The 24300-nt window shown below is 38.4% G+C and overlaps 1 protein-coding gene across 1 annotated transcript; it reads left to right on the forward strand.

Annotated features, from left to right (window-relative positions):
• Positions 1 to 2785: 2785 nt before the first annotated feature.
• On the forward strand, positions 2786 to 23589 carry LOC104566989 (secretory carrier-associated membrane protein 1; the record flags this gene model as incomplete). The annotated part of the gene is made up of 4 exons (XM_088534737.1): positions 2786 to 2916; positions 14498 to 14575; positions 23129 to 23227; positions 23478 to 23589. Coding segments are annotated over exons 1-4 (346 nt in total), but the record flags the coding sequence as incomplete, so codon positions are not given.
• Positions 23590 to 24300: the final 711 nt, after the last annotated feature.

The raw sequence follows: 24300 nt of genomic DNA on the forward strand, positions 1-24300 counted from the left end.
GGAAGAAAAAACCTCACAACTTTTTAGTTTTATATTTGAATACTCATTTTTCACATTTCTACTTTCTCTGTCTCCTAATTAAGTTATTTTCTTTTTGATGCTTTGCAAGTAAATCTCTGGAAGTAAATCTTAACAGAAAGTATACATTTTAACAGAAAGTATACATATATCTTATGCATTCTGACTCCTTTCAGTTCTTCCAAAAGCTGCTTTGAATAACTCTCCAATTAAGGTTTTACCTAACAAAACTGGTGTTTTCTGTCTAGACCTTCAACAATATTTAAAACTGGTATCTGTTTATAATATAATTTTAAACTCCAGTGTTTCTGTTACTGTCAGGTTCTCTTGTTTATTTCTTCTAGATTTATTTCTAGATTTCTTCTAGTCATTACATCCATGCAGGTAATTTTGTCTAACTTCTACAGCACAGCATGAAGGGCCTCTGTGGCAGGTGTGCATTCTTCATCCCTGTTTTTTTTCTCCTAATAGTCTTGCTTTCTTTTGGAGCTGCACAGATATCTCCACTCTGTGAATGGAAATACTCTTCTTTCCAATTGTCATTAGGATTTATTTTTAGGGCTTTCATTTTCTGAAGGTCCATGCTCTGTAAATCTGTGTTTTACTTTCCTGAGACAGGGAGCTGATAAAAAGAAATCACTTAAGTTATCTGCAACATATCTAGCAATTTGTACTGAAAAAAAAAAGGATGTATTTTCCTATCAGCTGATTAGGTATCACTAAGCTCTCTTCCCTACCATCTGAGGTTGGCATAAATATAATAAGTTTCACAAGTAGTAGAAATCTGAGAGAACCAGGAATAATGTCAGGGAATTTCCTTACACGAGGTTTCTGAAATATTTGTTCTATTCAATCTCAGAGTTCAATACACCTCACACTGCATAAAACCTCTTCCACGAGGTTAAGGAAGTGATGGGATTAGATGTGAGATATTTGTATCTAAATAATGTTATTCAATCTTTACTAGGATTCATTTTTCACTTAATGTACTATTTGTAAGATATATTCAAAATTGCTTTGCTGTATTTATGAGACATTTCCTGTAACAGAATTAGAAAGAGCTGATTGTGCATAAGCAATTCTCACCTAAAACATAAAAGTAAATTCTACCATTTGGAAACCTACGTTAACAGAGAACTTATTGCTGCGCAGGAAGAAGGGGGGAAGGGAGGTTTACCCTTGGCAAATCAAATACTAATTTCTTGTTCTCAAATTTGTTTGGAAAAATGAGGAAAAGTAATTGCTAATATCCTTTATCTAAGCCTCAGCATCAAATGATCACATGTCTGTATCACCCATTTTTTATGCTGAGTATAAACTATGCAATTAGCTGAAAGTATATATTCTTTCTCATTTTTATTAGCTGGTAGTCAGAGTGCTGTCTCTCAAAGTTAAGATTATTAGTTGCAACTAATGATGTACTGTCAAAGCTCACATCATCTGTTTGCATATATTTTCCATTCCAAAAGCATCTAATGCAGTTTCATTGTTGCCTTGAAAGTCATATAAAATGATAGGTTCTCCTTTAACAATGCAGAAATATATAATTATCAGAGAAATGTTGCTATGTCCATGATTTGAAGCATCAGTAGTCACACGAGGAAAGGTGCTCTTTTCAGTGACACAATAGATGACTATCTATGCATCCATTCATCTGTGTATAGTTGAAAGAACAAATACAGAATTGCCAAGGTACACAGCTTATGAACTACCAGCATGTATCACTGAGCTATGATATACTGAATATTGGAAAACAACATGATTTAATTTGCTGTCACCATGTATGAATGACTAATACTGTAATAGACTTTCGTTGGTTGCACAACAACTGCCCTTGTGTGTTTTGAAGTATAAAGTATTTTATACTTCACAGAAACAAAAAGTTGAGCGTTTTGTTCCTTAGAAGCTGTGCGTTTATGATCTGTGCCATTTGGATACCATTTATATCTGACAGTCCCTCTGAGTAATTGATAAACTTCTGCATAAATCACATCCAAGCCCATGGCAACTATCCCTTTCTTTACTGACTCATGCCAGAACAACCCTGTGTATCCTGGCGGATTATTCCCGCCCTGTTGATGGACCATCCCCACCATGACTGCCAGGGCCAGGCTGTAAGCAGATTCACCACAGTTCCTTAGCACACGAGCACTCAGAGCCAGCCTTGGCACACGTTTATCCCGCTTGCTCTGCCTCTCTTCTGTGCTGCCTTAGCACACCGAGGAAGGAGGCTCAGGCCGCACAGGAGCAGGGGGCCCGCCCCCTGCCCGGCTCCCCGCGCCTTTGCGAGCCACTGCGCGAGGCGCCCGGTAAGGGCGCTGGGGTCACGTTCCAAAGCCTCAGCCTACACCCGGCCTTGAGGCACCGCTCTGTGCGACACCCGGGGAGCCGCACGCCCGGCGCGTTATTGATCTCGCAAACAAGGCAGCGCAGGGGCGGTTGGGGCGGCCAGCACCGCCGTGGGCACGCGCGGCCCGTTCGTAACGAACCCAACGTGCCGCTCACGGCGCCGTTCGTAGCCAACCGAACCTGCGCCCTGCGCCCCCCCACCCTCCTCCCGCCGTGGAACCGCCCGCCCCGCCCCCGGCCATGGCAGCGCCCTGCCCTGCCGCTTCCGTCACTTCCGGGGCGGCCATTTTGGGAGGTTGGCGCTCGGCGACCTGCCGGTGGCGGAGGGGGCGGGCTCCGGGGCGCAGCGGCCGGGGACAGCGGCGGCGCCGGGGACAGCGGCGGCGCCGGGCCGTGGCGGGGGCGCCGCCTGCTCCCTGCGTGCCGCACGCCTGAGTGTGGGCGCCTAGCACAGAGCCGCCGCCTGGCCGTGCAGCGCCCGTCTGCCGCGCCATGTCGGACTTCGACAGCAACCCCTTCGCGGACCCGGACCTCAACAACCCCTTCAAGGTGAGGCTGGGGCGGCCGCTGAGGCGGCCCCGCCGTCGCACGAGGCGGAGTTTCTGGGTTTTATTTCACCACGCTCGCAAAAAATTCACAAACGGCGTTTAGGTGTGTTAACCCGAGAGCAAGACTACTTAATTTGGTCGGTAATTAGGTTGTGTGAATGCACGCTTACTTATAACCACAACTTTTTTTTTTTCTTGTACCCGACTAATCTATTCTCAGATAATCCAGTGAATCCCCCCTTTTTCTTCCTCCTTCCACTTCAAGCTTACCAGCTTCTTTAAATTATTTATTAAGTGTGCAGCTTAACAATGGCTGGCCATAAATTCTGCTCTCCAAAATAATAAATTGTCTTCTAAGGCTTCTAGGTTTTTGGACTCATGTCATGTTCACAGCTGAGAACTGCTGTCATTGCCCACCATTCCAGCATCAACTGTCAAGATGAGCTGCGCCCCCCCCCCAGATGCTTCCTCTCTATCTGTACTTCCTTTGCTACTGGTGTCCAGTTTAACTAACTTCTCTATCAGCTTGCTTTAACCGTCTTAGTGAGTGTGTTTTTTTTGACCCTTTAAAACACAGAATTTTCATATTTTAGTGGGCTTTGGCTCACCAGTTTAAGCTGGAGTAGTTAAGCCCTTTGAAAATTAAACTGTCACAGTTTAAGCATGCTTTCGTAAAGGTACCTGTTAAAAACACAAATTATTATTTTTGACTATTATTTTAGTCTAAATAACCTTAGTTTATTATTTTTCATCATAAAATTTTTGCAAAATCCTTTAAGCTGGTCACTGTGTTTTTTTTTTTTTTTTTTTTCCTTCATATTTTACACAGTGCAGTGACCTAGATCAAGAGCCGCGCTGGAGTTGAGCTTGATGCCAACAAAAGTTTGGCACCAGTGGGAGTGCTCTTCTTTTAAATAGTTTTGGCACAAAATATCAAAAAGGTGCTACTGTCCTAGAATATGTCTTCAGCAACAGAAAAGTGTCAAATTTTCCTCTCCTTTCTATGTTAGTGATGAGAATATTATATGACATTTTTTTTTTATGTATAAGCACCCAGAATGGCTAAGGTTTTTGGAAACTGTATAGTCAGTACAAATGCCTTTGCATTGCTCATGAGTCCAGGTCTCTGAGACCTAAGCTGGAGATGTAGCTGCACTACAGGTATTTTGTGAAAACGCTGCTTAGCTTATTCAAATTTCCACACAGGAAAAGGCATCAGTTGTAGATTTAGGCAAAATCCATGTTGTACTTCTCATCTGCAATGCATTGTGATAAAAGGTCTGCAGAACTTCAAGACCACCACTAAACAGCATTGCTACAGGTTTGTTTTACTTGCAGTTGTTATTTTAGGAAAGCTTTAAGCTTTTTCTTAGCAGGAGGCTTTTTTTTTTCCCCCACCTTTTCCAAATATATGTTAATTTCTGCCTTACTTTATTGTGCACAGTATTTAATTTTGCATATGTTTACTCACCCATATGTCTACTTGAAGGACTAAATTTCAATGGCCATCTCATTAACATAACAAGTTTTAAATCATTGGATTTTAACCCATGTCGGAACTTCAGTTTAGGTCTGTGTGTTTCAAGAAATAATATATTCCAGATAGACACTGGCAATCTAAGTCGTGTTGTCTGAAGCCTTATTCAATTTTTTTTGAGTTTTTGTTTTTCCGTACTTAATTTTATATATGATGAGATTAGTTATTTTCTCTACATATGCAGTCACTCTATGTGCTTGTGTAAATCTGCAGATCAATATGGTACAGAAAAGATGCAAGGGCCTCATGTGAAAGAGTTGTTGCCAAGGGTAAGAGGACATTATGCTTTCCCTTAAAGACCTTTTTTTTCCCCCAAATTTGTGTAATCCATCTGCAAGTTTTTCTGTAACTATTTTTGTGTGTGTGTGTTTGTTTATTTTTTTTAAAATCAACAGGGATTCTTATTTGATGTTGAATCAAAATATATTTTGTTTGGAAGATAAAGGTAAAATGAAAGATCTGATTTGTTTTGTGTTATTCTTTTTGGAAATCTAAAATTAAATCATGTTCCTGTTTTGGTATCTGCTGGAGTTAAAGGAATTTAGTCTGTAAAATGGGATTTCTTGTTTAAAGTATATGCTTATTCAGGTTGATCATAGAACAGTGTTGATTTTGAGGTAGTGGCTATTTGGCCCCTGTGCTTTTATGTGGTACTTTAAAATAAGAAAGAATAAATCCAAAGTCTGATATGCTTTTGAAGTCATATTATTCCTGTATAAGTAATTGTCTTCTGAATGGGTGTTCCACCCAGATGAAGAGGTGTTTTTATTTGAAAGACAAGAGGAATCTTAAAAAAAGATAACATGCTAGTGTTAAAATGCTTCTGAAAGATGATGGCAAAATTGTGTAGAGGAGAATCCATCAATGTACCATAGTTCCTGTATAATTTGAGAAACTAATAGTAGCAACATTATCATGAAATATACATTTGGTGCAACCTCAGTTATTGCAAATGAAAGCTGGACTAATAATGAACGCTGTTTTATTCCTGTGTCTAGGGAATGCCTGTCACATTTTTCGCTAACTGAAGTTCTCTTTGAGTTCATGCAGTTGGCTTTTTTATGTCAGAGCTGCAAGCACAGGCTGCCATTTCAGAGAAAGTGAGCTCGGAGCTCAGTGACAGCAAGGCAGTCCGTCCCAAAGCCCCCAAACAAGGAGAGCAGAGAACATCCAGTGTATGTAGCTGTGGTCAGGCAGGAGTCCAGAGTACCAGGCAAGTTCATGGTAAGGAGGCAGGTCTGAGGTCAAGCCAGTATGTTAAGTCATGGTCAGGATTGGATGCAGTGGCACTAACCAGGGTCAGCTAACAGTCCCGCAATCACCAGGCAACTCTGAGCACCTGGGAGGAGTTTAGCTGTGCTCAAAGCCCGGACAATTTGTTCTTGAATAAACTATACCAGTGCAAAATCTTACATAATCAGACAAAGATATTCTTGAAATTAGCTTAAATCTCTTTAATCCCGTGAAGGACAGGAAACTTGCGGTCTTTTTATCTTGGGAGAAGATGCAAATACAAAGGTTCTGAAGTCCCTTGACATCCAGTATAAATTTCACTTACGCTGTAGTAATTTTATAGTAACTCAACTACAGTATCTTGTTCTTTGTTCCTATTTTTGCAGTGATATTAACTACTGAGAAGAATTAACTCATCTTTTTAGTTTTATTTTTTTAGTGTTCTTATAGATTCCACAGGTTTTATTTATTTAAGTTTTAAAGCAAAGCTGTAAATTTCATAGACCTTTGTGTCTCTAAAAACATTTGAGGATTTTTACAATTTTCTAAAAGTATGAAACAATTATTTCTGAGTGACTGGAATTTATGCTTAAAGTGGATTCTATGCTGAGTTCTTTTGGGTCACTTCCTTTGACTTCATTGAAGCCTTGAGCAAGTTCAGGTGTTTGATACTGTAGAAGTTAAGGTAGAACTGAAAAGTAAGATGCAGTTGTATTTGAATGAAAAATTATTAAGCACTGTGATAAAAACGTTAACAGAATGCCATGCATCTCATTGAGTTACAGCATTTAAGGGCACGATCATGAAAACCCTCTAATGTTTATAAGGTTACCTGTGCGAGGGCTTTCTTTGAGTGGGGTTCAGTATTCAAATGTAAGTGTACAGTAACATTTTAGAGGCCATGTGGTATCTTGGTTAGCTGCAAGATGTTGCTGTTAAAAATGCAGGTGTCTTATGGTTAACAAAGATGTTTCAGGATATGTAAAAATGGGATCAGGCAGCTGACATGCTTTCCCTAGAGTTACAGGATTGCTTGGCTTGCTAGAACTAAGTATACATTAGAGCTTGACTACTACAGAAGTAATTCCAGTTAAGATTAAGTGCAATACCAAAACTTGCATGAATGCAAATTAGTATCCGGTCCAGCCTGGCAGGAAGTGTGAGTTGATGGACTGACACTCAAGCAAATAGTGTGTCTGTGACTCTGCTCCCCTCTATGGCTCTAGAGTCTTTGCAGTTTACGCTTTCAGAGCTGTTGTAGAAGTGAACCTGAAGTGAAAGTTACAGTAAGGGAGAGGAGTCTTAATTATTTTTGGAGGTTCAGGACCCTAATTACTTGAATTATTTCTATAGTAGTTACACTTCATATTCCAGAAAGCTTGTTGCATGCCTCTATTCTTAGCTCTTTTCTGTGCTTATAAAATAAACCAAATTAATTTGTTTATCTTTTAAATTAGTAAAGGACATAAAATATTGACTTTATCAGTTTTGCTTTGTGACTTCAGAATTTGAGTTTCTCAGGTTTGCACAATTTAACATGAAACATCATGATACTGGAGGGATATGGATTTAGCATACCTGGCAGTTTGCTTTCAACAGTACGCCCATAAGCATTGTAGGTGTGGTACTGTGATGTATTTTAATAGGTACTGTATTTTATTTTATTTTTGAGTAAAATGTTAGGAAGTGTTGCACAAGAATGGCTAGCCTCCTCCTCCCTCAGAGGTGATGTTTTTCTGTGGGCTACTTCTCTGTTGCAAGGCAGGACTGCTTGGGGTTTTAGGACAAGTTCATCCATCTGTCTGTGAAGTTTTATTTGGTTTCAGAGATGGTGGATTTGGTTTATTCAGCAGCTCAGAATCCTCTGTGGTCTGGCTTCCAGTCAGATAGTGTGGTCTGTAATAGGAATTACTTGACAGCCAGGAACAGGAACCATGGGTTGGCTGCTTTTGTGACATCCTATTTGCTGATTGGGCTTTGGTGATGCTAGGTTGAAATTCTTTGAATGTCATTTGTGGGAAGGGGATGGCTCTTCGTTTATGAACAGTGGACAGTTTTCCCTCTGATCAAGAAATTGAAACTTAGAGAAACAGTTGTAGATATGCTTGTTGTGGTTTTTTATTAAGCTGTTTGGAGCCATCAGTGTGATCTTTGAAGTAGTTACAGGAAAAAAACCCTGCTGTTAAGTTTGCAGTAGAACGTGTGCAGAATGTGTATATTGAAAATCGGTATTTTTCACCCTTGGAAAAGGCTAATGTGAAATGAAATGGGGAGAGATAAGTTTGTGACAATCAATGGAGAGTTTATCTTGAGATGCAAAGAGATTTGCTTTGAATGTAGTAAAGCGAAGGTTCTGGGGAAGATTGATTGGGAAAATATTCCAGAGAAAGGCAAGACCTAAACTGGAACTTAGTACTGTGCATGCAGATGGGTGTAACTCATCAGTCATAACAGGAGACTAGAAACTAAAAGGGTTCTAATGCTTCAGAGTGAAGTACTGAAACTGCCAGTAGAAGTAGTAGAAATCCTTCTCGGTTAAGGTGGGAATCATGAACTCAAATCTAAGTCCACTCTTGGGCGTAGACCCACCCTCTGGATTCAGTTCTGGTGGACTTCAGCTCTGTAGTCTGCGCTCCTAGTCTGTATGTAGTCAGGTGTTTTGAATGTGTACCATCAATGCTGAGCACCAGTAGTAGTTCGGAGGGTCAGATAAATGCAGCACATCTGTTCTCAGGGAACTTCCTTCTTTCCCAACCCAAAAAAAGCAACAGGGAAAAATGCATAGCTAGGTGAAGGTTATTATTTAACAGTAAATGCTGAGGGTGCTGACAGTAAAGCTCTGATTGATGTCAATGACTTAAAATAATTAGGAGGTACTTGTGATCTTGAAGCAAAAATCAAATTGTATGCTGGCAATGCTGAAGGGAGCCAATGTCTGATCTTAGAGTGGATGATAGGATTGATATAATGACTTGCTGGTTGGTAATATTCTCTACATGCCCATTTTTAATCAAGAAACTTTTTTTGTGTCCATTGTAAACTTGCTCGCACATTTAATACTTTATTGGAAAAAAAAATAGAGGAGCTTCATCCAGAGACTTTTGTGAGCAACTATTTTCTCGTCTTGGATTGAAACTATCCCAGTGGTTAAGGGGTCATTCACAGATAAACTAAATGAAAGCTGGAATGAAGCTTTCTCTGATTCCCTCAGCTGTTCTTAAGGAGTCTTATGGAGTGATAATTTGTTCTCTATTATTTCTTGTTCTGACTTTATTTACTTTGAAAAAAAGAACCCTCCTATTCTTTAGAAACAACTTTTATGTTCACAGTGTATTTCTCTCTCTCTTTTTCCCTGATATTAACCAAGCATACTTTTCAGTTTACTCAAATACTTTACTTGGTGCTGGTCAGTGAATCCAATGTAAACATCTTTTTCTAAGTTAGCTGACAATTTTAAATGCAGCATTCCAGTTTTACCTATTTTTGTAAACATGATTGCTATATTCTTGTCAGATATAGTGCTTCTGGTAAGATCCAAGTTTTTGAAAGTGTTCTGTTGATGTTATTTCTTTCTTTCAACCAGTGTTTAAAATATACCTTATTGTACTGTCTTTTTAGTTACCTTTGTTCTCCTTTTCCTAGTAAGTGTTCTATGCATGTATCCTTGTTTTTTTTTTGCTGTATAAAATGCATGCCTTGTTTTTTTTTTGGTACAAGAATATATATGCCTCAAAGCTAGACGGAGAGGGTTCCTACCTCTCTATTCTTTCTTCACTGACTACTACTCTTTCTTCACTGACTAACTTCATAGCAATTTAAATTACAGTGAAAAATGAACTTACTGGGTTAGTTCAGAATGTTATCTATGCTAGCAAAGCGTCTTAACTCTAAAAGAATGCTGGACCTATTCCCAGGAACACTAATACAAAGAATCATTACAGATGTATCTAGTTCTTCCATCTTTAATTTTGTAATTTGTTCTGTATTAACAAAACATGGTAGCTGATGATTAGCTTTGGTCTCCTAGACAACAGAGATATTCCTTTTTTTTTTTTTTTTAAAGCTTGCCTAGAACAGACAGTTCCATTTCAGTCACATGCCCCTTGATTTTTTTGGGGTACTGGGGGAGATGTGTGTTCCTCTTCATGTTTTGTGTGTGTGTGACTACATTTTCCATTCTTAAACGCTTGTACCTGACTCTTAAAAGAATGTGATCCTAGTCTTTTCTTTTGAGGCTAATATCAAGGGGAGGGATAGTACATGGTGCAGAAAAGAGGAGCTGTTTGATGGAAACAGTTAAGTTGTGATTTGTTGATAACCTGTCTTTCAAAATCATTTAGATCTTGAAAATATGATCTGAAATGGTTGCTTAACTGCACTTATGACTTCCTTGAACTACTAAGTAGCATATCTGGGTGTGAATGGTGATCTACTCTTAAAATTCTACTCACTGATTGATGAGGCTGATAATTCATAAATTCAGAGACCACTAACTTGAGAGACTGAATTGTGGGGAACATGGGGTAGGTAAGGCTGCAGATGGAAATGCCAGTTGGAAAGAAGGAACAAGGAGTTGGGGAATTAATAGGATTGGAAATCTGGGACTGACAGAGTGGTGAGGAAAAAAGATTGTGGCAAGGTGCTAGTACTAAGGCAGGTTCATTCTGGGTAGAAGTACTGATCCTCCAAGACAAAGGACACAGCCTTCTCTATCACAGATTGAATTGGGCATTCTGCAGTTACCCCATTCTGTGGCGGACATCGGATATTTGAAGTCTGTTGCAGAAAGTAACAGCTTTATTTTTGTAATGTGGCTCAAATGGTTGAAGGCCTTGCATGTTTGGTGCCTTCAACTGTATTCCTGTTTTATACTGTTGTGTGGGCTATCATATATAGAAACTTCAGTTTTTTTTTCTGTTTCTTGCTCTTAGTAAACAAAAGGAACTAGAAAATAAGACATTTAACTTCGTTTGCTATATAGATAGAAGATGGAACATGGAGAAAAAGAAGTTATGCCTAACTGGATATATTTGTTCCTATGGAGTAGGATAGCTTTCACTATCTGCCTCAAGATGTGAATCTTTGTGCGGTGTGCCAACTCGATAGCATCCTTTCAAGGACATCTATTAAATGACTTTTTTTCCTCCTTTCTTTGAGTGTGTGATACCACGTAGTTGTTCATTATTCAACTCCTGATTAATTTCTGCAGCATTAAGTATAAGAGCTCTTTTTTTTTTTTTGCACTATAGTTAAATGACTTGGCATTCACTTTTTTTTTTTTTTTTTTTAAATGAGATGCCAAGAGCATAAGGTAAAACATGCACAATCATTTCGGATATTCTTTAGCATGACAGGTCCAATTTTTAAGTGTTCCAAGTACTGTCAAAAATACAAAGTGCAACTCATCTTGGTATCAGCTATTCACTGTGCTGTAGATGTTCAGGACAGTTCAAAGTCCCAGAGCCTCCAAGAGGACATTCAGACTATGGAGCTTTTTTTTTTTTTTTTTTTTTTTTTTTTTTTTTTTTTTGAGGCTAAGTGGTTAGGCTCTTCACCTGTATTGCAGAAGATCTCAGTGAATGAATATGAGAGAGATTGAAACTCCAGACTTGAGCTTGTCTAGCTATTTTTTTCCCCTGTAATCTTGGATTTATTTCTCTTCAGGTCTTCCAGCTTCTGGAAGTAATCAGGCCATGGGCTTATGCTGAAGCTTAGACTCTCTAATTTAGGTTTTCTGAGAAGAGAACTCAAATGCAACTTGGCATCCTGGGGCCCAATTTGAGTATTTTAATGCAACTGTAGTAGTTCTTGCAGTTCTTCCTGTAGTAATTCTTCCTTCTAGAAAATAAAACTTTTCTCATACAGAGATACAAATGCCCTTAGAAAAAAAATCTCAGTGACTGGTATATTAGCGAACAACAAATAACAAGTTGGGAAGAAATAATAGAATTTGGCAGAACTACAGTGATAACAACAATCCCTAATTAAAAAGGGGGATGAAGTTGTGATTGGAGGTCTTCTTGCTGTAATCACTCTGTGTATTTAAACATATAACGTATTCTTAAACCATTGGTGAAATAGCTTGCTTAGGTGAACCAAGAGAAATATCTATGAAACTTTCTCCCTTCTTTAAAACACGTCACAAAGAAAGTTCTTCTTTCATTGGATATCTATTATTGTATAATTGTCTGTGTAGACTGTGTTTCTGAATTGACTTAATCATTTGTTCCTGCATTTTGGAAACGTGCTGCTGTACAGTGACTGTCTTATTAGTCTGTCCAGTACCGATTATTCAAACAGTTGCTTTTTTTTTTTTTTTTGTCCCTCATGGTCAGAATCGGGCTATCAGATACTGAACAAGCACAGAAATCTAAGCAACCAAATCGCCTTGAAGTACTAAGTACTATTTGAGTTGTAATTATGTAGACTTCCTTTTTTGCCATGTGGCTGTTGGGTGGTGAGTTTCGTATGTGTCTGCACTTCAATAACTTTATTGTGTGTAGGCATGTAGTCGTTTTCTTTAAGGTAGGTCTATGTTCTGGGTAAGTTTATTGCTTTGCTTTTGTCTTCTGTGCCATAAACGATATATAGTAGTTATCAGAAATGATTATTTAGATGCAAGTATTTCTCAGACAGTGGACTGAAACACAGGTTTGAAGACTGAAATCTCCAGATCTAGAAGACTGAGGAACATATAATGTACTTTAGATTCATCTACTTGGAAGACTTCTTTGGTTCAAGTTAGTGATTTATGTACTGAGTCTCCAGCTAGCTTTACAAGTCGGTGTAAAGTTTGCCCTTGTGTTCTGGATGGAATTTTCTGATCTTAGATAGGGTGCTGCCCAATCTTAGTCTTCGTGGCTGAGTAAGGAAGCTTTGGTTGCAGTTTCCTCTTCTGCAAAGTTTTTTGCTCTCACTTTTGATTCTTCAGGACCTTGTATGAAAAACTAACAGAGAAGCAGATATGAACACACTGTCAGCACTCTTTTGGCACACTTTTTTCCTCTAGTTCCTTCTCTTTTTTTCTCCTCCCCTTTCTGTTCATATTCATGCACAGTGTACCTGGTTTTATTGCAAAGGGTAAATAGCTGGCAAATAGCTGGCAACTCTTTTTTTTTTTAATTTTAGTGTTGATTTAGTTGCATGTTCCTGTGTGGTTGTTTAAGGAGTAGGAAAAGAATTACTGTTTGAAGGACTCAAATCAACAATTAAGTAATCTTCTGATCTAGTGCCAGATTGCAGTCCATAGAATGCCTTCCATTTGTTTTTATTCTGACAAGTTGCTTGTTAATATCGCAACACTGGCACCTGTTGATATGAGGAGTGGCACATTCAGTGACAGGAAGCATTGCGACATTTATGCATTTTCTCATTAAATACTGTCTTAATAGATTGTGACTTACAAAGGATTTTCTGTCTGTTAAAATCACTATCTTGAGAAAATAACCTGGAAACTCTTGGCTGATAATCATGTGGAGGCAGCCATGATTTGAGGGTGTTTGTGCAAGGCGTGCCATACCAAGTGGCTGAAGCCAATGCTAGCATGTTTTTGCTCTGCTACCTTGCATTGTCCTTAAAACATCAGAATAAATTGAAATATAGGCCACTCACCTAGCTTTCCACGATTGGGTATTGAGTTACGAAGCATCTTGTGTTGAATATTTAAAAATCTTTTTTTGACTTATTTATGTATTTATATAGTAGGTTATTGCTTTCAAGACTAAATTAATGCTGTAATAGATTTATAGATGTATTTAACCCATACAGCTTTAATATGCATTTATGATAACTACTTTAAAAAATTAAAATTAATGTTTCTTTCTGAGGACTTTTTCCGTCTTCCTAAGAATTATAGATATATGTGAATACTGATCTTTTTTTTTTCCCAGTTTTTATTATTGCATTTTGTTACCTAACTTTGAAGTGACTGTTGAAGCTAAACTATAACTACTTGGCAGAGATACAAATCTACTATTTATTTATATCCTTTTAATCTGTTTAAAATATGCACATTTCTTTTGTATATTTGTTTAAATGTAATTATTGAATAATAATTTTTTAAAAAATCTTCCTCTTATTCTTACATTCTGAAGACCTGAAACAGTTAGATCACAAAATATCTTGTAGAAGCTGTCATTACATGGAATGTATACAATTTTTATTGATACTAAGTTAAACTTGTCTATCATGGGTAATTCTGTTGTCCTATAGAACGAAGCCTACCAACCTGTAACGTAGGCAGATATGTTATTCCTGAAGCCACTTTCTCAGCTGAACCTTAAGCAATCTTCCTTGCTGTGTATTTCCTTGGAGAAAAACAATGCCATTTTCTTCTGTGGATAGTTCAGGCAAAAGCTAAACCAAGAGATGCTTTTTTCTGAAAAGCTTTTTCTTTTTTCCGTTCCTGAAATGCTTCTACTTTTATTGAAGGTTTGGGAAGTAGTTTTCGGTACAGAAAATGCAAAGTTAAAGCTCTTTCTGTTATACTCCATTTGGTATATAGCTGTGGTGTCCGGAAGCCTAAATAGCAGAGTAGGGTTTTCTTCCCTTTCTATTGAGAGCTTTTGTAAATCGGCTGTATGACAGATGGAGTTTCTCTTTAGACTGTGTTAATCTAGGTTTGTAAGAAGCTCAGAGTGGAATGATGTCATTTAGGGGACAGAGAAGGAAAAACAGATATTTACTGGCTTTTTAAAGTGCAAAACCCCCTTTTTTACATTGAAATAATTGAGTTTTATGTGATATTGGTGATGCAGGTGAGACTCCGTGCTTTTTGTGTGCATGTATATTTACAATCCGTTTTCTTTTCTAGGATCCCTCAGTAACACAAGTGACAAGAAATGTTCCTCCGGGATTAGATGAGTACAATCCTTTTTCTGATTCAAGAACAGTAAGCATATTTATTTCTTAAGCATGCTTTTAACCTCTCTAGGTAAGATTTATGGGGACTGTTCACAGAGCTTAAAAATCTGCAAGTACAAGCTAGAGTTGATGAAAGATCTTTAAGGATAGTCCCACAAGTATGTGGAGGATTTCCTGGGTAGATCTGACTTAAGTGAGCTTTGAACTCTCAAGGAAGAGTGACTCCCTGAAAGAGAACAAAGCAGAGTTTCATTTTTGCCTTTTTTTTTAATCAGATTTCTGCCCTTTACACTTTCTTAAACTTTGTCCTTACTTTACAGCATGTGTGAATGTGGCACACTTTGTCTTGCTTTTGGTTCCCATTACACTTTAGTTCACTTACAGAAGTGCTACTTGGAGTGGGAATTTTACTGCGTTTTACAGCCCATGCATGACTAGTGGCTGTGCTATTCTAAAAGTTATAAATTGAAACTGAGAAATGCAGTTGTTTTGCTTCTTATATCACTATGGCTTAACTCTTAATGGGTGTGTTTCACTGTAAATAACAGATAGTTGAAGTTAATCTCATTTTTGATCAAAAATCCTTTTTTTTTTGGTTTATGTTACAAATGATAAAATGGGAATGTGATTGATGATCTATAGCATTAATCTTGTTCTGCCTTTGTCCTCTTTCCCAAAAATTCAAGTTCATAAAACATACTGGGCAGTACAAATATTTCTTTATTGCAAATCCAGGCAGGATGGTTTCCTCTGTGAGAAACTGACTTAAAACTCTGAATGTTGATTCTGGTTTTCATAGCCGAGGTGTTTCTTTCGTTAAGGAAGATGACACCTATCCTGATAAGCAAAGAAGAAATGGTAGGACAGAAAAATAAATGCTTACTTTGGCTTTTCTCTATTAATATGTAACTTTCATCCTTCACATCTCTAGTAGGAATTTCAGTGGAAAAATAACCAATGCATAAGATGTAATGAAGAAAACATGGGCATAACAAGTTCTAAGTCTCAACTGTCCCCAGTTTGATATCTAATGTGAAATCAGGAATCTTGGTTTCCTGGCTTATCAAACTTAAAAGCTTCTGTTGTTTTTGGTTATAAAACCAAACATAATTTTTAATAAATGGTATGAATGTCAGATCTCTTTGCCTGCATTTTCAGCAGTTTTGTCTCTAGTGCTAACAGTCACCATGGACTTTGCTTTTTTTGTCATGTTACTGAAATCAACAAGGACCAGATGAGATTAGAGAATTAGTGTTGCTACTTAATCATTCAATGGAATCACTGCTAAAGGGCGCTTGCAGTTTCTTCTTGCTCCTAGAGCCTCTGCTAATGCGTGTTGAACTCCTGCCCTGACCCCTCTCTGTGTGTGTGTCTGTATACATATGGATGCAGTAAAATAGATAGCGTGATCTTTCAATCTGAGTGTGTTATAGATTTCAAAAAAAAATCATACATAGTGTGTTGTTGTGTATCTTTTGGAAGCATGCCCCTTAGCTGACTTTTTTCATAAATTTTCGGACAGTTCCCCTTCTTATGTCTTACATCTGAACACAATGAAGATGGAACAGAAAAAAATATCTGCTGCACCTTGCTTCTCTTAATCTTTTTTATTACTACTTCTGACGCCAAGGTACTTTTCAAAGTTAATGAAATATTTCAGCTTCATGGCAGGGAAGCTATTCAAAAGAACTTATTTTGACAATCGATTTCCAGCCAACATCAGAAGTAGTAATGTAAATTTGCGTCTTCGCCCAGTGTAGCTGTGACAGTAAGATGTGAAATAAAAAGGACAATCCAGATAGTACCATTTTGGGGAAAGAGACAAGAAAGGTGCTCTATTCTAAGGCAGGTAGAATTTCAGCATACCTTCTAGAAGTCAATCTGAGAGTGCCAAACATTGGCCTTTGAAGTTAGGTCTCTGTAAAAAACATTAAACTGGGTTCCTGTGACCCAATGTGTGCGGTAACTCTTAACGAGTGAGGCCTACAGAGGACAGGGCAGTGCTCCCAAGGCAAGTCTGAACACCTGGTGTTAGAACTGCATTCTTGTAAAAGGTAGAATTGCTGACCAGTCATCTTTCTCATTACTCTTCATTCCTATTAGGGTTGTTAAAAGCTTCGATCCCTCTATGCTGTGCCCAAATTATAAGCTTTGAGCTAGGTAAGAAATGGCATTGAGATAGGTATAAAAAAAATAAAATTGCCAACTTGGAGCTTGGAAGGGACCTCCAGAAATCATGTTTTTCTCTCCGTGTTCAAAATGGGTCCAACTATATAAGGCTGCTCAGTGTCTTGTCCAGATGAGTTTTGAATATGTGCAAGGATGAAGGTCAAGGGAATCCCTAACCTTCTTGGGCAACTTCTTTGCATGTTTGACAGCTTTTAGAGTGTGTATTTTTTTTCCCCCCTCCCAATCTTAACATCCAGTTAGAATTTGCTGTGTGTTGTGATTGCGAAGCTAATCCTATATAATAAAAGCAGCAGCATCCTCCTTTTCCCAACAGCTTATATTTAAGCTGTTATCACATATTGGAGAGAACTTGTCTGCTTTTGTGTGATACTTGAATGGGCCAGGCAGCTCCTGTAAATATGACTTTAAAAATGTTCTTACCCTGAGGTAAGAAGTACTGTTCAAGTCTTGTTTTCCATCTTTACTACTTATAATGGGAGACCAAAATTTTCCAGAAGTATAGATAGACTGCAGAGTTTAAGGAAGAGGTTTGACCTGCTGTCCTGAAGCCACCTGACAAGACTGTCCTATCTGTTTCTGAGAATGCAGAAGGCCTGGTGGTAGTTGGAATGCTCTGGCATGAATTCTTAAAAGAGCCATTCTGAGGTAAATCTTGGGGCAAGGAACTTTCATCTCTGCTTTCTGAGCCTCTGATCAGCAGAAGAAACTTAAGAGAATTCCCTCACTTCAGATCTTGATACTGAGGTGGAGTTTTTTCTTCCTCACTTTGTGGCTGTTTTGGTTCTTAGGCAGCTTGCAGCTATTTTTTTTATGATTGCTGTTGAAATTTTGAAATCAAGTAAGAAGCAAATCCACATTACTTGACTGACTTTTGCTATGTTTACCTTCAAAGAAAACTTTGAGAATGGGATATATTTGGCTTGCAAATAAATTCAGTTTTGATATAGCCGCTCTTGTTTGTTTCTTTCCTTTGCTTAGCCCAATGCTTCCACTAAGTAAGGAATAAGTGGCTCACTTTCCGTGAGCTCTTAACTTTACTGTTGGCACTGAAGTAAAATGAGCAGTTGAAGTTCCTGTTTTTATTTGGACACAGATAGTCAACATTTATGCCTTAGCATTCTTTAAATGTCAAAGGTGAAACGCATAGCTGATTTCTATGCTTAAAAAGTCCTTTTGATTAAATTCAATTGCTTTTTTTTTGCCTCTAACACAAGGTATTAGTTAAGTTTAAAGAAGTTAACAGGCAATGCCAGATTCACTGGTTTTTCAGAGCTGCCTCTTTTTATTCTTAGGAATTACTGACAAAAATCAAAATAACATGATATGTTCTGCTTATTGAATACTATGAACATTGAACACTATATGAACTATGAACACTAGTGGCCTTAAACTGCTTGTTACTTCTCAATCATTTTTCTGTTTACCTGGTTTGTCAGGTTGGGGTTTTCAGTTGCTTTCAAGATCAAGTATGTATCTCCCATTAACACCTCTTGTGCAGACAATATTTGAGATGACTGCAGAACCTTAGTTGTTTGCTTTTTGGTTTGAAATAGCAAATCAGCTCCTTCTGTGACTGTAGGTCTAGCCTGATTGCTTGGTAATAGTGCTTCCCCAATGGAGCTTAAATACACAACCTGTACATAGTAAGTATAAAACGCTTTTTCTCTGCCAACTTTCTTTAACAAAAGTCTTTAAGGCCTCTCATTTCAGACTTCTTGCATATTGAGCAACATAATTTAAGCCATTTTAGGTAACTCTTGATCCAACAGCTTGCAAGTATTTCACCATTTCAGACTGTAAAGAACCTACTGCTGGCTAATGTGCCAGTAAAGATTTTAATTAGAATTGCTTTAGATCTTTTCTTAAAATCAGCCAAATTCTTTATAAGGCTGGCTTCAGTGATGTCAGTAAGATGAAATCTGTGCTTTTTGTATGTTTGGAAATTGATGTGGGATAATTGTGCAAATTGGCACATGAAATTTTGCTCTCTATTGCCGTTTTAATAAAAGTATGAACATTTGTCTGCCATACTTACTTGTCTGCTAGCTAATAAATGATTTTTTAAAATCTTTTTATTGAGGGTGTTTTGTGTGTGATGTAATGCTTATGAATACCCTTTAAAAATGTTTTAAGGTTGGAGGTGCACAGCTTCCATTCTTCCTAGTTCTTATTTGCTTGATCTTTGCATGCATTTTACTGAACTGTTTCTCCAGAGATCACTTAATATTGAGAAATATTTACAGGCCGAAGTAAATTATTTGCAGTTTTATGAAAGGAGTAGCTGATTTCTAACGAAATATCACAGATAATCTGCTATTTGTTGTTTTCCCTTACCCTTTCCTTACTATTTATGTAAGAATAGTAATAAACAATCTTGTCAGCTGCTTTTTTTATTGAAGTATGCAGGTCTGCAGCTGTGCTGTATCATGCATAGCTTGAAGACACACTGAAGAGAAATCAAACAAGGTGGTACTTGCTTCTTGGAAAGTTTGGGAATGGTATAGCCATTTCTGTCTTGTAGATAAATTATTTTCAAAGGCAGATACTTTTATTTTTCATTTTTAGCAAGTTGTGGGATTTTTCCTCCGGTACCTTTCAATTTCGATTAAGGCTGAAGTGAAAAAATTGATCAATGGCTTAGTGCCAACATGCCTGTATTTTAGGCAGTTTTCTTCATTATGTTCCTGATGTATCATAAAATATCTTATATAGATTTGTGTTGGATTTTTATCTTTGCCTAGTAAACTGATGAATCAACACATTAAAGCAATGTCTAATTTCTGCTTTTAGAGTTACATTTTTGTACTGTGTGCACAAAGCTGGAATAAGTAACTGTGAAAATACAGTGTACAGAAACATACATGGCTTTTATTGTAGTTACTGTAGTACAGAAGTATTTCTTCATTAGCAAACTGTAGCCTATGGAGACAATGACTGGAATACAACTTTTGTTGGGATTTCACTCGTAACTTCTGCGGCCCTAGCAGACGTTCTGATACAATAACCAGTGACATAACAAATGTTGGAGCAGGTGCATATTCTTTTCTGCAGCTTTCCTTATGCACTGTCATCTTCACAAGCAATGTACTTTTTTTTTCTTGCACTGTCCTCCAATTGTGGCAAATGATTTTTGAGTAAGTGAGCAAGGTCATGTTCGTGAATGGTCTAGCCATATCTAGTGTAGCTCAAAAGGAAATGCTTAATGGATTTTGTTTCCATCTAAATACTGCAGTAGAGTCTTGGTAAATGCCGCAGAGCCCTCAAAGAAGGGCTAAGCATGCTGGCCTTCTGCTGCCATTCATTAAAATGTCAGTGTTTTGTATGTTATTGGAGTAAAACTAGAAAACTAGAAGCTATTCCCGGAGAAAATGGAAGGGCTTAAGCTTTGGGAAGTTAAAAAGCTTTGAGGAGCAACTTACAGAGCAAGTTGGAAAAGTTCATCCTCTGGAGGAAGGAAGCTTCTGCCCGCTTTAGGGTCAATAGGTGAGCCTCTTCTAAGAGTCCTAAGAGAAGATAAGGCTGCAGCAAAAAGATAAATGAAATGAGAGATAAAGTAGTGTAAACGTCTCAAAACAGGATCCTCAATAGAACAGACTCTAGAAAGGCAATATACTGCCAGCACTTAATGGTGTTCTGCTGGGTGCTAAGGAAGCTACAATGAGGAAATTCTGAGTGAGTTAGAACGTACCTCAGTTGGTCTCATACACTGTCATACTTGCTTCAGAAAAGATAGGAGATAGGAGGTAGCGGATATGTGGGGAGAAGAAGGAGATATGTTTAACCTATGGATGCAGTTTCCTTAAAATTGTCAGTTGCAAATCTCCATTGCATTTTGGTTCAAAGGGAATACTGACTAACTGGGAGAATGGTGAACGAAATCAGAGAAGCAAAAGACAAGTAGTAACAGAGACAGTAATGAAGACCTGAGCTCTCCCACCACTCATTCTTGGGATGCAGCTAGTGCTGTTGGTGAACTCTGTGGCCTTGCATGTGTGTGTCTCCCTGGGCTACATGCCCTGCGCTGCTGCTATCTGAACCAGCACATGGGAAAGCAGCAGCTGTCTCCATTCGCCTGGGATGGAGGGGCCTCAAAGTCTCAGGCTGCACTATGGGCTGTGCTCAAGCAGTTCCTGGGCCTTAGCATCTTTTCTTAGCAGCTAGGGTGATTTCGTCCCCTGACCTGTGGCTTTCTTACCATTCCCTTGCTGCACCTGCTGTGCTAGTATTGCCTCCTCAAGGGAGCAGGCACTCCTCTTTGCATGCTCAAGCAGTGGACCTTTTAGCAGGTCTAACGGTCTGTATGCAGCGCTGGCTAGCACGGTGTGTTGACTGAACAGTCAGGAAGTCTGTTCCATGCATGCATGTTCCAGTCATTAGCAGCGCTGCAGGCTGTTAGGGCCAAGTGCCTTCCAGAGACAGCTAGCTTTGGAATCTTTGTTTTGAACCTTCTCCTGTCTGCCAGGACATCTCGAAACCGCTCTTGTGGACATCTGTGAAGGGCTCCTGGCATCTTTCTGGGGACTGTAGACAGTGTTGCCTATTAGCCTAGCAGCCAGCTGCTTCTCGACACTGCTTTCAAACCGACTGTCCCGTCACCTACAGTAAAGCCCTTTGTTGCTTTGGTAGCATTGCTCTGGCCTACAGTGCATGAGCCATAGAGTTTCTGCTCAGGATTGGTATTTTGATGCCAGTCTGAAGTATCTTATGTCGGTATCTTGTGGTTGTCTAGCTTTTTAGCAGTTCTCATGACAATTTTTCTTTCTTACTTTAGAAGGTTGTACTGTAAAAAACAGCAGTAGTAACTAATCAAGTTAACCTATTTTCATCCCAGAACACTTGGTAATCATAAGATGAAAAGAATAAATCACTGAGCCTTTCTAAGGGATGAAACCTTTCTGATATCTCAGTATTCAAAGTTGATATATAAGGTGTCAAGGTAGTTCTGAAATGCTGGAAATAGCCACTGTTGTTGAGATACATTGCAGTGTTATGTATAGGTGTAGTTTCCTAAGGTGTGATGTTTCGGCCTCAGAAAATTTCATTTGTGTGTGCAAAAATGATTGGAACAGATGCAAGTAAGCTGGGCCAGGTTATTTGCCAAGTCAGTGGTATTTAGTTATGATTCCTGCTGTGCTTTGAGGTGCCTCCTGAGAGGAAACATGATCAATATATATAAGTACCTCAAGGGAGGCAGTGAGGAGGATGGTGCTGGCCTCTTTTCAATGGTGGCCACTGACAGAACTAGAGGAAATGGCTAGAAACTAAAGCATCAAAAATTCCACAGGAATTTAAGCAAAAATTTCTTTACAGTGAGGGTGACAGAGCACTGGAACAGGCTGCCCAGAGAGGTTGTGGAGTCTCCTTCTCTGGAGATCTTCCAAACCCGCTTGGACGCAGTCCTGTGCCACGTGCTCTAGGTGACCCTGCGTGTGCAGGGGGGTTGGACTAGATGACCTCTAGAGGTCCCTTCCAACCTTAAGCGTTCTATCATTCTATGATTCTTAGGTTGAAAACATCACACCTCCCCCCATATTTTCATTCTTGATTTCAGCCTTGTTAGGCACGGGTTGTCCCCTGTTGTACGAGCTCGCAGAACAGGGAAATCATGTCGTAAACACTGTGCTATACAGAGAAAGATGTGAATTGTATGTTTTCTCTGAGCCTATTTAAGAATAAAATAAGATCATAGCAAGACTGATCTGGTCTGCTCTGGTAAAGCTCAGCTGACAACTTTAAATTTATGCAGCAACTATTTCCTTGGTTTGATAAGGAAATGATGGAGATATGATAAAGAAATACAGAGGAGATGGAAATCATAGAAATAAGCAGGAGAGGATTAAAACAATCCCTGGAAAGATCAGGAGGTAATAAAAACTTTTTAGAGGCTGTGTTCTCATAGGTAATGAACAAGACACAGAATTGCCTGTGGTGCTTGAAACTAGATATTACAGTAAATACTGTTAAGCATTAGATTATGGGTGCTGGATTTGAATTTAGTAAGGTACATTGTTTCTCTAGCTAAAGTATACAAACCTGTGTTAACTGGAAAACTCTAGAAGGTGTTCCTAATAGTTGATATTATCATGTGAGCACATTGCTATTAAATCCTGCAATTCCCATAAATAGTAGCTATCCTTATATGTCTGAATAAAATTAGGTTGTTCTGATTCATGAAATGCCATCTGTGTATATGGCAAATAGATCTTTATTAAAAAAAAATGTAGAATACCTTCTTTTTCCTAAATTATAAATACTGCAAACAGTGTATCAGATTTTCAGTTTATCTGTAATGCTTCTTTAAAACATAGTTCTTACAGAATTGTGAAAAAAGTGCTTAATAGAAACTCTTTCCTTATAATAACTGTCTTTTTTTTTTCTTTTTTTTTTTAAGCCTCCTCCAGGAAATGTGAAAATGCCTACTGTACCCAGTACTCAGCCGGCAATAATGAAACCAACAGAAGAACCACCTGCTTACACACAAATTGCAAAGGTTTGTCTGTAATTTTAGGGCGGTAGGTTCCTTCTAGTTATAATTACATAAACACTCTTCTGGAACTCTGTCTTTTATTAAAAAAAAGCATTACTTAATGATTTGGGGAAAAGAATATTGTTTTTAGGTAACCTGTTATTAGTTCATGAAATATTAGGTCACTTCCATCATCACTGGAGATGCATAATTACAGAGACTCAGAATATTTATTTTGTTTTTTAGCAAATCTAACAATACCTGTTTTATACAGGAGCATGCCTTGGCCCAGGCAGAACTGCTAAAGCGCCAAGAAGAACTAGAAAGAAAAGCAGCTGAGCTAGATCGCAGAGAAAGGGAAATGCAGAGTCTGAATCAGCAGGGGGGTATGTATGAACTTTTTTTTTTTAATTGTAGAAATTTGAGTCTTTCCTAAAGCCTGAAAGAGGAAGTTAGTGATAAGCAAATGACTGTCTAAAAGATACTGCAAATCAGGCATTGTATGGTATGACTGAGGTGAGCAATATTCTTTTCTTATTGATTTCTTTCTTTTGTGTGCTCCTTCAGAGTCCTTCTGAAACAGAAGGTGTCATTATTGGAAGGGGAGGATCTTTTACAGTATAGCTCTAGCTTTTTGCATTTAATTTAAGAGTCTGACTTCACAAGTAAGATACTTCAGTTGAATATAATGGACTACAATGCATGCTGGCAGGGCTTCTCAGTTTGCTGCCTTCTACAGCTCAAGCCCAGGGCAGCATTGTGTTCAAGTTGATTAAACTGTGTTGTTTTCTATTTTAGGTGGTTCATTCGGTCATGGCTGAAAAAACCTTACTGTGTTTGCATGCAGCTGGTTTGGGAATGTCCACATTGATAGTGTGGGCATGTTGCTGAAGTTCTTTTCATAGCCTTGAGGTGGCAGCTTATGTTGAATAGTATAACTGAGCTAGTGCTTTGCTTGCTGAGCCAAGCTCTAATCTTGGAATAGGAGTATGCAAACAGTATTGAGAGAAAGAGTGTTTGATTTGGGATGTCAAATCATCTCACAAAATTGTCTTTCAGCCCTAGCTGAATGTTTTGATAGCTGGGCCAAAGAGGAG

This window comes from Tinamus guttatus, unplaced genomic scaffold (assembly GCF_059628265.1).
Source record: "Tinamus guttatus ecotype Peru unplaced genomic scaffold, ASM5962826v1 Tinamus_guttatus_pri_ptg000595l, whole genome shotgun sequence".
Lineage (NCBI taxonomy): Eukaryota > Metazoa > Chordata > Aves > Tinamiformes > Tinamidae > Tinamus > Tinamus guttatus.